General features: G+C 52.7%; 1 protein-coding gene across 3 annotated transcripts; it reads right to left on the reverse strand.

The window, feature by feature from the left end:
* Positions 1-30: 30 nt before the first annotated feature.
* On the reverse strand, positions 31-14,229 carry TFIP11 (tuftelin interacting protein 11). Of its 3 annotated transcripts, none has more exons than XM_035017252.1 (13): positions 14,035-14,229; positions 12,157-12,374; positions 10,128-10,281; positions 9,637-9,793; positions 8,036-8,163; positions 6,770-6,922; positions 4,593-5,120; positions 4,387-4,493; positions 3,592-3,760; positions 3,006-3,249; positions 2,390-2,532; positions 1,727-1,892; positions 31-448 (listed from the first exon to the last, which is right to left on the reverse strand). In XM_035017252.1, the coding sequence occupies exons 2-13, from the start codon at positions 12,363-12,365 to the stop codon at positions 93-95; spliced, it is 2,514 nt and encodes an 837-aa protein (XP_034873143.1). In that variant the 5' UTR covers positions 12,366-12,374; positions 14,035-14,229; the 3' UTR covers positions 31-92. The 3 variants fall into 3 exon arrangements, with proteins under 3 accessions (XP_034873143.1, XP_034873144.1, XP_034873145.1); XM_035017253.1 differs by lacking the exon at positions 14,035-14,229 and adding an exon at positions 13,891-13,980; XM_035017254.1 differs by lacking the exon at positions 14,035-14,229 and adding an exon at positions 13,502-13,883.
* Between the last annotated feature and the right edge of the window lie 55 nt (positions 14,230-14,284).

Consider the following 14,284-nt stretch of genomic DNA (forward strand, 5'->3'; position numbering starts at 1 on the left):
GGTGGAGAGTAACTACTCTTTCTAAGGCAGTTTAAAATACCATTTATTCATGAGCATGTCCCCTCTCTGGTGCAAGGTCCAGCCTGCCCCCTCTACTTGGCCATGTCAATCAGGCTCTGCAGGGAGGTGGGCACCCACGTCTTCTCGCCCTGGACGAACACCACTCCCCGGTCGATGTAGATGACGATGCGGCCAAAGGTGTAGAGCTGCTTCCCTTCGTGTCGCTTCCCGATGACCGGCATGAACACGATGTTGTGCTCCTCAGCCTTGGTCTCAATGAGGTCCTTAAAGTTCATGGGCACGGAGCTGGCAGCCACGCCGATGCCCCTCTGGGCCATGTTCTCAGCCTCCCGTCGCTCCTGCATGGCCTCGTACTGGAAGTCCTTCCTCCGCTCCGTGTGCGTGAGGTAGGCTATGTTCTCCCGCGCTCCGGGCTGCATGTAGGCACCTGGGAGAGCCAGAAGGGCGGGGGGTGAGGAGAGGGGTTCCAACCGCACAGAAACGCACACGGATTTGGCCAACCCCACTTGTGACTCAGCGAGGGGCAGCTGGGCCTCAGACACAAAGCACGAAGGCAGATGGCAAGTAGCTTCGGCAAGTTCAGACCACTCCTGCTTTCGTACAAAAATTAGTCTGGAGGTTTCTGGCTAATGGTAGTAACCAGAGAAATGATTCACAGGAATGACTGCAAGAGACTGATCCTTCCAGGACTGGAAACCTTGACAACACACGGCCTAGCCTAGTTCTATTTTTAGCTTCTCCAATAGAGGCCCCAGCCCTGGAAGATATTAGAATGCATTTGGGGAGCTCAGATAGATGCTGAAGGACAATACAGGGCCACAAGTGTCCAGTGCTGAGGGAAAGAGATGGGAACAGCTCTAGGAGGCGGCGTGGGGCCGGGGCAGCCGAGGGAGAGTTTCTAGAGAGTATGAAAATGGGGATGGCCCACTGAGGGGCCCGGATGAGAGAGAGCGGAGAAGTCTATCTGCCTCGTTCAACAGAATATATACTCTCTGAACTCTCTCTTCATGTAATAGGCTCAAAGGACTAAAGGTTCAGGAAACAGAAATTACAGTCCCACCTGCCATTCTCGCTGTGTGACCTTGAACTAGCTCTCGGCCTTGTGGAGCTTCTCTGTGAAGCAGGGCTGGCCTGGGTACCACAGTGGCCTTTGTGTTGCGATGCAAGCACACTGACCCAGGCAGTGACTCACCTGGTCAGAAGCTGGGGATGGGTATTATGGGGACAGTCACCTGCCTACTTCTGAGACAACAAAGACACCACTTGCAAAGCGGTCTCCAGACTGGCTCACTTCACCCCTCTAGGTTTTTAAGAACATCTAGAAGTAGGCACTATGACTGTTTCACAAGTAAATATAATAGGCCAGGCGAGGAGAGGCAACTGCTAGGGGTCAGGCTGTACCCCGGCTCTGTGTGGCGAGCTGTTCCACTCACACAGCGCACTGAGCTCCTCACAGGTGTGCCAACGAGCCTGGAAGGGGGCCCTAGAGGCAGGCTCCCCCCTAGTGTGAATCCGGCTACACTCAGACTCAGGGCCCTATGCCCCTCCAGTGCCGGCAGAGCTGGGCAGGGGGTCTGGTGGGGCAGAGTCGTGTTGGAGCGGACAGCCCACAGGCACCCGGAAACTCTTGCTTCTGTGTCATTTACGTGTTCAGAAATGCGGCGCTCAGGACCAGGACATCCAAAGAGGCAGAATCCCTACTCACCAACGTTGGAGGACACTGCCCTGTTCATGATGTCAAGTGCTTCGTTAAATTTGTCCTTGACAGATGGGTGTGCCAGCACTTGGTCTGAGAACATGGACTTCCAACCCAGGTACCACTTGGTGATCTCCTCATAATTCGGGCTGTTACTGAGCCAAGAGCATAGCACCTGCCAAAAAGAAATCGGAAACTTGCATCCACAATGGGGGCGAATGGGAGCAAAACTTCCCAAGGGGCCGTTTGTTTTGTTTTGATCATGGTCCTATAAGCTGGTCACACTCGTAGGGGTTTACAGGGGCCGAACAGAAGCATTCAGAATGTAGAATTTGGAGTCAGCTTGGCAGCTACGCACTCCTGAATGTAAACTCCCTGAACCTCGGCCTCTAAACAACAGGGCTACGACAGTTCCCCCCACCCCCACCCTAAAGGTGTGGTGTGAGGAGTGGGGGCAACGCGCAAGAGCTGCTTAGCATCTGGCACATGGCGTATGTTCACAAGTGGTGGTTGCTGGGATTACTGCTCAGTTTTGTTCTGGGTGATAGCACAACCTGACAACTGTCCAGGGATCAAGCTCCTACAGTCAGACAGACGTGGGCAGAAAATTAAGTGTAATCCTCCCTGCCTCCATCCCACCCCGCCCCCCAAAGTTAGCAAAGGAGGGTGTACCTGAAGCCACTTAGGGAAGAAGTGTTTCTCGAGCAGCCCCACCAGGCTGGACACCGAGATCATTCCTTCCCAGTCGATGACCCAGTAAAAAGCATCCATGTGCTGCTGGTGGGGGTTAATGACCAACTCCCCGAGACACATCCCTGCAAAAGCAGCCCAGGCTTTAAGGCAAAGTCACAGAAGCACAGAGCAAAATCCTCACTGGACAACACTGGCCTAAAAATCTGCTTTTATCCATCAATTTTAAGCTCTTGACATGGCAATTCTTAAAAACCTTTTCTTCTATAACCCAGAAATAACTAACATGTACTTAAAATCAAATACCACAAAAATCTCAGAACACCAGTGCCTCGCATGTTACCAGAAGCCCAAACCAGACCAATGAGGAACCAGGAGGGGCTGCAGAGTCTGAGGCCGCCGACGCCATCAGAACCCCGGGTACATTCATGTTCCACCTCTGAGCGCAAACGGCACTCCTGGGGCGAGCAATACCGCGTCTTCGGCTTTCTCGTGGAGCTCCAAGCCCGCGTTTCAAGGAGCACGGATCCTTACCGCTGGCCAGAGAAACCAGCGCACCAAAGCTGATGGACCTAATGCCCTTTCCCCATTTCCTCACCCAGCTTGGGTACTATGTTCTTGACCATGAACGCTTCCCAGGAGCCAGGGGTGAACACGTCTTTCCAGGGCTGCAGGATGAGCTTGGCGGACGAGTCGCTGGGGTGCCACTTCTGCAGGGCGCTGGACAGCTTGCTGCGGATGGGGGAGTAGAGGGGCTCCAGGCGCGCTTGCATGAGGGGCAGCCACGGGTGGACCCAGGAGTGGATAGGCACAGTGTCTGTCAGCGGGTTCCAGTTTTCCACCTGCAGAAGGCGTGGGACAAAGCAGCAGTTCCAGGTGCACCGTGTGGCCAAAGGCACGAAGGCCCAGAGGCCTCTGCACAACCAAACTAATATCCCCGGGCAACTGCACGGAATCTCCGAAGTAGCACAGATTCTGTTTGCATTAGAAAAACCAAGAAAATGAATTCCCTACTTAAATAGGGAGGCTCTGGGGGGAAGGTGCCGACAAAAGGGCTGGAGTTACCCATAGGATGGTAACCGTGTCAGCAGATTCTGTTCATTCCAGGCCTTCTGACGGTACTGAGAGTGGAGAAGGGCCCCTGGTTACTGCTGCCGGCTGTCCCCCACGACTCAGGGCCCTACCTCCTTCTGCAGCTTGGGGAAGATAAGCTGGTCCAGGATGTTATCTAAGATCCACACGGGAATAATGTGCACCCAGCTGTCCAAAAAGTCCACCATCGGGTCACAGTTCCTTGGCTGCCACTGGGTGACGATATTTCGAACGAAAGGCATCCAGACTTCCCATATCAGCCTGTGCGAGAGAGGCAGAGGGCAGGCTAACTGCACAGACAGGTTTCAAAGCAGACTGAGTATACCACCACCAGCCTTCCGGAATAAGAAAGAAAAAGGCGTGGAAACGCAAACACAGCAAACCACCGGGCCAGTCCCCACACCGGCCAGACCTGCACCTGCCTCATCCCTGCTCGCCCAGCTGCCTGCTCATCCGCAGGGCCTGGGGCCCCCTGCCAGGACCCGCCTGCCCGGGAGGGTTGCTGTGGGGTCACAAGGGTCCCCTCTCCAGGGATGGCCTGCCTTCCCGCTGCAGCTCTGTGCGCAGCTGACGACTCACCTCAAGGGCCACAGCTCAAATGGCACCTCCTGTCAGAGACCTCTGCTGCCAACTACTCCCGCCACCCCAAACGGGGGCGTGTCCTTTCTGTCCTCCATCCCTGGCCTTGTCTGTCTGCTTCTCTCCCCTCCCCCTGCCCTTTCCCCTCGCTGCAGACAGGCTCTCTGCCTTACTCCCAGGGCAAGCCCGGCGCCCAGCCTGTGCGTGACACTGACGGGTGCAGGGTGGGTGAGTGAACGGAAAGCCCCAGAGCAGGGCCGGTCCCCGGCCTCCCCAGCAGCATCTTCCTCCCGGTCCCCGCGCAGTACCTGTGAAAGGCATCTGCCGACAGGTCCTGCCCACCGTGGGATAAGAGCTGGTCGTTCTCCAGGAGGCTCTTCCACTTGGAGATGACCTCAGTGCCGTACGCGCAGTCCTGTGGAGAGACACGGCCGTGACGCAGCCGCCCTGCCCGCGCAGCCTCACCCCTGCACCCCGGGCAGGAGCGGAGGGGCTCCTCTCGCCAGCCACTCACCTTCAGCGGGTCCCACTCCCTGAAGTACTCCTTCATGAGCGGGTAGACAATGGCCACGGCGAGGTCCACGCGGTCGGACATCCTGTACTCCTCGTAGTACTTGTCTTGCAGGGTCTCGAAGACGCGGGCGCACTCGTCCAGGGTGAGGGGGTCGCTGCAGCCGGGCTGCAGGCGCCGCTCGCACTCCTCCACCATCTCCAGGACCTTGCTGAGGTTCGCGATGACCCGCTCCTCATGCTCCAGGACCTCCGACATCTTGTCCAGCTCGTGCGACAGGTTGACCACCATGTCCCGCTCGTACTGCAGCTGCCGGTCGCTCTGGATGATCTCCTGCTCCGTGAGGTCGATGAGCAGCTGCAGGTTGTGCTCCAGCTCGGGCAGCGCGAAGCCCGGCGCCTTGGCCTCTTTGCCGGGCTGGGGCGGCTGCTGGGCCTGCGGCGGCAGCCCGTCGTCGGGGACGCTGTGCTTGTGGCTGATCTGGCTGTAGCTGTAGTAGACCTTCTGCTCCCGGCCCGTCATGTCGATGACCTGGGAGCGCGTGGGGGCAGCGGGTCAGCGCGCGCCTCCGAGGGGGGTGGGGGGGACCGCCGGACGCAGCCGGCACGTGCAGACTGGTCCCTCGGAGCACAGACTACTTAGCTGAGAAGAAAACCGAGTTCTACGGCCAAGGAGCGGCTGCACTGACCGAAGCCGGCACTAAGACGGCATAAGCGGTCAGACTGTCACATTGTGGCATAAAAAATGTATATTCAGGCAAAGAAAAAAGATCTAGAAGGACGTGCATCAAGGTGTTAAAACTAGTCATCTATGGGAAAGGAAGGAAAAGAGTATTTTTGCCTCTGTGTTTCCTAATTCCCTAAATGGTACCACACACTGCTCTGTAATTATTTGTTTTTTGATTTAAAAACAAAATGAAACACAAGAAAACAGTGACTGGACAAGGACACCTTAGGAAATGAGCATTTCAAGAAAACGGAGGAAACTGGAATATACAGCGTACTGAGACACAGCCATCCATCCGCACGGGAAGTAAGCATGTCGCCCAAGGCCACGTGCGTTAGAATCAGCTGGACAAAGACAAACACGGAACTTCTCAGGCCCTGCCTGCATCTCCTAACTCCAAATCTCTGGCTAGGACCTGCGCAGCTTCATGGCTTATCGGTCCTCCCCGCCAGGAATCTGATGCACAAAACACACACACAAAACACACACACTCCCACGCCAAACTGCAACAGACAACTGTCACTGTGGTTCTCTGGCTACTCGGGGGAGTGGCAGAAAACCCAGGACTATATGCACGTAAGGGCGGTTGAAAATTTAATCAACTCTTAAAACGGGAAACACTCCATGCTGGTATGCCCTGAGGACACTCTCCTGCACTCCTAGTCACAGGCTGAGTTAGTGCACCCTTTCCCAGTATTCAAAAGCCTTAAAAAGCTTCCAATTTTCAATCTGCTGATTGTACTTCCAAGAATCTATCCTTAGAAAATGTCTGAAACAAAGACAAGGCTTCACATACACACTAGCCAGCCCCAAACCAAACCTGAAAACAGCTAAAGGTCTAGCCACACAAGTAGGACCAAATATTCTAGTACTTCATTCTCTGGAATTACACACTCACTAAAAACCATCTTCACACTGCGTTTTTTTTGTTTTGTTTTGTTTTTGTTTTGTTTTTTTTAAAAGATTTTATTTATTTATTTGAGAGAGAGAGAATGAGAGACAGAGAGCATAAGAGGGAGGAGGGTCAGAGGGAGAAGCAGACTCCCTGCCGAGCAGGGAGCCCGATGCGGGACTCGATCCCGGGGCTCCAGGATCATGACCTGAGCTGAAGGCAGTCGCTTAACCAACTGAGCCACCCAGGCGCCCCACACTGCGTTTTTAATCATGGAAATGTTAAGTTCACGGTCTGTCGCTTCGGGAAGAAGGGGCCGCTGTCTCACGCACCACGGGTGTGCCATGAGGAGCGCCCGGCCCTCGGACTGCGACAGCTCTCCCTGGACATGCAAGTGCAGGGAATGGGAGCACGCTACTGCCCAGTAAAAAAAACACAGAGAAAAACCGAGACGGAAGACCCGACATGACCCGAAGGAATGTTCAGTGATTGACCTGACTTGGGTGTGCATTACTTGGGTTTCCCAGGGTCCATCCCAGACCAGAACCAAGGGCCCCCTTACCTTGACCTGAGAAAGCTCCTTCTGCGGGGCAGCAAGCTTCTTGCTAATCCTGCCCTTGGCCTTCAACTCTTCTACTGTCTTATATGAGTATTTGGGCTTCTTCTTGCTTCCACTGGGGTCTTTCCTCCACTGGCTCAGCTCCTTCTGAAACTCCTGAAGCAGAGGGAGGTGGTCAGTGAAACAAAGGCTGCTTTTTACAGCAAGTGGGGTCACGGAGACCATTCATAGAACTTCACTAGGTGTGGTCTTAGATTTACAGCAGGTTCTGTGCTAAGCAGTGTGCCTGTGTGATACTGAAACCATCTCCTGAGATCCCCCCAACACCCAGCCCCTCTTAGAAATGAGAAGGTTCCAAAAGCAGGTACTCCAGACTGGAAAGAGAATCACCCAGACAAAGGCCACCCTTACGGAGCATCTACTATGGGCGGGCACTACGCTAGTTCTAAATTCACCTCCTGCAAAACTTAGAAAACGATACAAAGTATTTTTTCAAGTACACAAAACCTTGGTTTTGATTTAAAATGAAGGTAGATAAGCAGGGCCCTGAGTCTTAAGGCAAAGAAACCTTTTGTAATCAGGGTTTGCAAAACTTCTGTAGGAAGATCTGCAGCAGAGAAGGAAACTCGGTCTGAGGGCAGTAGGAGTCCAGCCCACAGAAGGGGGTTCTGTGCTTGTCCTTCTGTTTTCCTCACACTGGGTTAAAACTCGTACTCTTTTTTGCCTTAAAAAAAATCTGGACTTCTACTTCAGGCAGATCTGAAGATCAAGCACTGCTGGGCCCACATTTATAGCAAGAGCCGCCCGGAGCCGCCCAGAAACCACCCGATCGGCCAGCCCAGCCCTCGCCTGTTCGCCTCGGGCCCGGCGCTCGTCGCCACCTCCCACCTGGCTCACCCACTCCCGTCTGCCGCGTGCCTGCTCCCTGCGGCCCCAGGGCCCGACTCCGAGCGGTCATCGCTACACGATCAGACACCTGCTGCCCCGGCAGAAGGACAGGCTCGGTGACAAGTACAGTGACAACGTGTGTCTCTGCAGCCTCCTGCTTTCCCTCGTAAATGCAAAGGGGGAGAGAGCATCTCGGTCAGGAGAGCCTGCGCGACACCAAGCCGCTCCTCGCGGTACAGCCCGACGCCAGCACGGCGCCCGCCCGACGCACAGCTGCGCCACAGACACCGGGGGACCGACGGGACGAGTGAGCGAACGCACGAACTAACCACGGTCAGAAACGGCAGGCACCACCCGCCGGGATTCCCGGCTTCCACTTACCTCTTCGGCTTCTTCTTCGGAGTCAACCACGGGGAAGTCTTGCAGGGACTGAGTGGTCCGCTCTGAGCCATAAGCTCCCACGGCACCTTTTCCCTTTCTCTGCTTGGCTTCGATGGGGTTAATGATACCTGGCACATTTCAGCAAAAGATAAACGACTTCAGATCACAGTGATTCCTGTATCTGGACAAGCCATCAGTGGAACCACCCTTCCTTAGTCCTGACACAGAGTAACACAACCCAGGAAGGAAGGCTCTTCTCTGCCCCTGGAACACTGTTCAGGTTCCGTGGCATTTGAAATCGCTAAGCATTTCTGGGGCCACACAACAGGTTGCTGACATTAGGTTATTTATGTTCTAAATACAGATCTTCACTTCCACTTGGATTCTCTTTTCGGTATACTGGGAGAAAAGAGAACTACTCACATATAATGGGAACTCTGATGTACTAAATTCTACACTTGATTTGGAGGAAGGTTCTGATAAGGCGAGTGAATTAGTCAGACTATCGACAGCATGAAGGGAGGTGAAGCGGCAGTTCAGTGAGAGACCCCCCCCATTTCGCTTGATAGCTCCTGTCTCCCGCTTGCTCTGCGGCACGCGTAAGCCTCAGAAATAACTGTCTTCTTCTAAGGGTTTAGAGACAGGACTACAGCATTTCAGCAAAAACCGCCCACCCGCCCCTTCAGCTAGTTCTGTCGCAGTCTTGAATTAGGACAGTCCCCTCATTCTCATTCTGGGTCACCGGAATGAGGAGGCTCTTGGACCTTCCCTACACCTAACGTGTTCAACACATACCTGGGCATGACCCGAACAACTACTTAGGGGGTAGAATCTGGATTATCGACACTGCTCTGTTTCCAGCCACGTTGGTGACAGCTCACGGGAAACAGGTGAAGGAGAGAGACAGCAAGGTTCTGCAGGAAGAACCCAAGTGCTCGGTCGGGGTGGCTTCGGTATCAAGGAGCCAGGGACGTGTTAGCGGAGCTGTGCGGACGGGGCCTGGGGACGGGAGACCAGGCTGCTGAGCACCAGTGGAGGCCCCGAAGCGGGATTTGCTTAGCCAGGTCTCCAGTCTCTAGGGTTGAGAAAGCCCCACACACCGTTTCACTGCTATTCCCGAAGGACAAATAACTGAGCAGGAACAGCCGGCTCCTGTACCTCCAGGGCCCAGGAAAACTCATGGACAGGGACGCCTGCCAGGACAGAAGATGACAGGGAGCAGTGGAGGCCACGAGCACCGTCCTTGCAGCTAAGACCCATTCCTACCAGGCAAAATCGGAAATCTTAGGTAAGATTATCTTATTTGTAAATACTGGCAACAAGCTCATTTGTTAAACACTGGATAAGCCCAGAAGAAGCCTATCAGTTTGCAGCCTGTTTGAGCCTTCTTCTACAAAGCCTAAGCCTCTTTCTCCTGCAGCACAAGTGTTTTGTTGGAGTGTGAGAAAGCAGACAGCTGAGGGGCACAACTGTCTGGCGCTGGCAGAGCAGGCTGCGGAGTTCAAGTACTCTGAAAAGAGAAAAAGCAAGGCACTCCCCAGACAGCTCCTCTTTCTTCCATCTCGCCGCCCTCCCCCGACTGCAGGGCGCTGGCGCCCTACCTTGTGCATTTTTCCCGAGGCCCCTGCCAGGGACGTAGCCCATCTTCTGAAGAAGCTTCTGTCCAATGCCTTTTGTGTGTCTTTCCCAGCTGCCAAAATCCATGAAAGACTTGGTTCCTCCTGCAAAGCCTTTCTGGCTGGGTTTAAAATTGCCACCCTGAGCAGAAAAAAACCCAAAGTTCAGTTGATGGAGAAAGATAAAGAAGAAAAACCCTAAAAAAGCAAGCTTGGATGCCGGGAAAAGGGCCTGGCAATCAGAGCATCATGAAAAGCATCATACGAACCAAAAATAGACCTGTACCGTGTCTTAGGAAAGCAAAGAGACCGTACTGCCCCCTTCGCACCTCCAAGGAACCCGCCACCATGAGGAGAAACCCACACAACCGGCCTCTGTTGAGCCCCACCCCCCTCCACGACCTGTAGGAGATGCTTCAGCTGCATGACCTCCCAAGGACATTACAAAGGTCACAAGCCTAAGATGAAGACGCTACCGTCTTTAACTTCTTGGGTCCGAAATCCTTAGGAAAGTCATCCTGCTTAACAGGCTTCTCTTCATCTTCTGAATCTTCCAGCTCGGCCCCCTCTGCTGCCCCTTTCTTGAGGCCTGCACTGATGAAGTTGACTGGCGCGGAGTAGTCGCGGGCCCTGCGAGCAAACACATAGCCCCCAGGGGTCTGTAAGGAATCTTCTGCAGCATCCCTTGTGGAAACTCTTCTGGCCTGAGAACCCCTAAGACAGGACCTCCAGGGATCCATTTTAAAAGAGCAACACCTTCACTTATACCAAAAGGGCCCCAGATCTAGCTTCCTGTAATCATGGGAACATTGTTGTCTGCTGTGTTCAAGTCAACTCTATGGTTGAAGAGTTACCCTGTCAGTGCAAGGCTAATAAAAAGTGCAAAATAAGATCTTAAACAGTGCATCGATTATGTCTCAATAAAAGTGAAAGGAAAAAATGCAAAATATGATGTGGTAACGCAACTTTCTTTTACATGTTTCAAAATTAACTTACTTTAAAAAGCATGTGTTTTGGACCCTATTTCAAGTAAAAAACCAAGCAAGAAAGAAGTTCTGATAGAGAAAAATCATCAAACACAATAAAAGAAATTGTATGAATGGAAAGAACAATTATATTGGCCAAATTCTTAGAAAAACTTCAGTCCATTACCTTTATTTGTATATGAAAACAAAGTAAAATACCTAGGAAATTAACTCCGGGAGATGGAAAGTAGTGATGCTGAGCACGACTGTCCCACGAACAGCACTTACAATGTCATCAACCTTGGTTCTCTTTATACAATGACCAACCTGTCTTTAAACATCCCCACGGGCAGTAAGAGAACTCAGAGGATTGTTACCTAAAAAATGCAATGTAACTTAGGGGCTAAGAGCCCAAACTCAGGAGTCAGGCCCAGATTCTCACAGCTTGGCTGTGTGCTTTTGGCCTCAGTTTCTTAATCTGTAAAATGGGGGATGATAATAATGGTACTTTTCTCACAAGGTAAAGGATACCAAGCACGTAAAGAGTGCAGAACAAGTAAGGGGCCAACAAATGTTGGCTGTTATTATCTTATGGTTACATAATTCTTGACCTCTGATCCTTTTATCATCTTTTAGGTTTCCTTGCCAGATGAGAAGGGGTTCAGCTGATCTCCATACTCTTTCTCCCCAGGCTCCTTGGTGAAAAAGACACAGTCTCCACAGGCTGGAGCCTGTAGGCCACAGATGGGACAGGAAGACAAACCCAAACTCGCTACACGCTCTGGTCAAGTGAGCTGTGGCCAGTGCACACACGACCTCACGCTGAGGAGGAGGACTGCTGGCCTGAATCCTCATCTCCCTGCCACCACCCCTGCAGGGACCCTGTCTTGGCCTCACAGAGCTCCCTCTTCTGCTGGAGGTCCGTGCTGACTCTGCACACCAAAAGGTCTTCTCCAAACGTAACCACTGCCCACATCATCCGCCCTCTTACTACAGACCCACGGGCCTCTTCTCAAACTATGCTCCCTCTCCCTCTCTCCACTCCAGCCTACAAAACCTTCTGTGGACACCCGTTGCCTCCCCTCAAGAGCCTCTGCATACTTGTGCCTCTCCAACCACCCTTGTTACCTTCTGCTGTCATATAAGCTCAAGGGGCGCTTCTCTAGAGAAATCTTCCCTCACCATCCAGAACAGGTCAAACTCTCTCCCTCAGGTCCCAAATCAGTTACAAACTTCCACTGTGGGAATTGCCGATGAATGCCTGTCTCCATGCTCTGTGTCTGGACTCCCAGAAGGCAAGGAATGGGAGCATAAGACCTAATACATATAACTGCTTGTTAAACACCAACGGATGGTTAAATCAGCAAAAGAGGCAGCACTCCAGCCCAAGAGGAAGCTGGGCTTCCCTAGCTGATGTTGTAGGTACGGGACTCAGTAAGGCCAGGAGCTAAGTGTATTTAGTGGGGTATCTGCCCAACCGCCTCTCCATCTTCCCCACTTCCCTAAAGCAAGGCGGAAGCAGCCCCATGCCGCCCAGTACCGTTTGCCTCCAAAGCTGGGCCTCTCTTCGTCTGAGTCTCTCTCCGCCCACACTCCATAGGTGGCCTCTTCCTTGGTCTGCCAGTGGCGCTGCCGGTTAGGGTTAAATTCATTCTGGAGATCCCAGTCGGTGATCTCAAAGTTCTCCCGCTCATCGTCATCATCATCCATGTGGCCTTCCCCATCCCGGTACAAGTGGGACAGTGACATGGCCAGCCACTAAAGAAAGGAATAAAAAAGGCGCACACAGTCTGTGGTAAGTCCTGGGGGAAGCAGCAGCAGGCTTCCCTGAGTCCCTGTCCTTGCTCCCTTCGAAATTCCTCCAAATTCAAAGTCTGTTAAAATCAGTTACACTTCAATAAAGCAGACATTAAAAACATATTTTAGCGAACAAACACTGTTTAAACAGGTAGGACAAAAGACTGGTCCCAACAATATGTGATTCTTAAGCATCTATTTCTCTGTCTTAGTCAATGCCATAAAACATCACACACACTCACATGTATATAAACCACATAAAAATAACTACGTATGTTATTCTATTATTGCCTCAAAAACGGCGTGGGCATTATCCTGGATCCCAGATTTTGTTGTTGTTTGTGTTGTATCTGGACCCTTGGCAGTCCCAGGAGTGACTGTTTTTAGAACATGCTTTCTGAAATATATTACTTGGTGAGACTCTAAGATTTAAAGTTTTCCTACTAAAACATGAATCTCTTCTGAAGGCAGTAGGAATTATAAACACTACCTTAACAGACATCCACGTATTGCCATAGAGAATTCAGCTCCTGGTAGCTGGGTGATGACATTCAGCTGTCTCTTTCTTACGGTAGATTAACTATACCACTACCCTCTAAGAATGCCTGTGAGCCAGATTAAATGAGATGGTGCTTAAAAAACACCTAGCTCAGGGCGCTTGGGTGGCTCAGGTGGTTAAGCGTCTGCCTTCGACTTGGGTCATGATCTCAGGGTCCTGGGACGAAACCCCGCATGGGCTCCCTGCTCGGTGGGGAGTCTGCTTCTCCCTCTCCCTCTTCCTCCCCCCACTCATGTTCTCTTTCTCACAAATAAAATCTTGTAAAAAAAGAAAAGTAAAAACCACTTAGAATAAAAACGCTCAAGGAACAATAGCTGTTACTGTAGCCCCAAGATTAGGTTCATCGTCATTACTATTACTGGATTACGGATGGAACCTAACAAAGTACTGCTAAAATCACAGCCTGAGTTCAAATGCCAGCTCTACCAGGCACTCAGTGAGTGCTCCAGTATTACATACACACGAAGTGCCAAGCACGGTGCACTACACGACACCACTTGCAATTCGTGACGGCGACTGGGATTCTTACCTACCAGTTGCTTGCCGCAAGCAGCCTTCAGGGACAGGGGAGTTCACTACCTCTGGTCGCTTCTGTCACAAAGTCCTCCCTACTTATTCCACTCACTGGCACACCGGTAGGGTGCAGCTGGTCCCAGCCTCACCCAAGAGTGAAAAGGAGGGAGATGTTCTCAGAGGAGGTAGGGAGTCAATAATACCGCGGCCTCCTTGGACACCGTAATAACCGGAGGGTTGCTAGGAGTTACAGAGCCTTCGGCACAGAGCAGTACGAAGTACTTGCCAGACGCTTCGGGCTGATGAGCTGATGTAAGCATCAAGTCACTTCTAGGTGGTGGGTACTGTTAGCGTTCCCACGCTCCAGATAAGAAAAACGAGGCTCAGGAAAGTCGGACAACTTACCCCAGGTTCTACGCGGCAGAGCTCGAAAGCAGGGGGGCTTGAAGCCAGGCTTCGCGGAGGGGCTCGGTGGGTCCCTCTCACTCACTCCTACTGGCGGGGACCCCCACCCCACCCCGTCTCTTCCCGCACCCCCGCCCCACTCACCTCCCCCGGGTCCCGCAGACCAAATACAACTACCGGCTCCGGATGAGCAGCTCACCGCTCCGGCGGCCGGAACCCGGATGCGTCTAGGATGGCGCGCCGGAAATGACGTATCGGTAGCGGAACCGGCGCGCTGGTTACCACGGCAGCAGCGGAAGGCTAGAGCGCCTTCGGCTCTAGAGGGGCGGGGCTAAGAGGAGAGAAAGGAGGCGGGGATTTTCAGGGCTTCTAATGGCTGGAGGCGTATTTCCTG

Source organism: Mirounga leonina, unplaced genomic scaffold (genome assembly GCF_011800145.1).
Source record: "Mirounga leonina isolate KUSES-001 unplaced genomic scaffold, KU_Mleo_1.0 Mir_171, whole genome shotgun sequence".
NCBI classification, from domain to species: Eukaryota; Metazoa; Chordata; class Mammalia; order Carnivora; family Phocidae; genus Mirounga; species Mirounga leonina.

Excerpts from the sequence above, each read along its gene's own strand:
- TFIP11 (XM_035017252.1), bottom strand. The coding sequence starts at position 12,365 with ATGTCACTGTCCCACTTGTACCGGGATGGGGAAGGCCACATGGATGAT. Across the intron at positions 6,923-8,035 it reads CCGAAGAAGAAGCCGAAGAG|GAGTTTCAGAAGGAGCTGAG; the intron begins GTAAGTGGAAGC and ends CCTCTGCTTCAG. Across the intron at positions 3,761-4,386 it reads TCGGCAGATGCCTTTCACAG|GCTGATATGGGAAGTCTGGA; the intron begins GTACTGCGCGGG and ends TCTCTCGCACAG.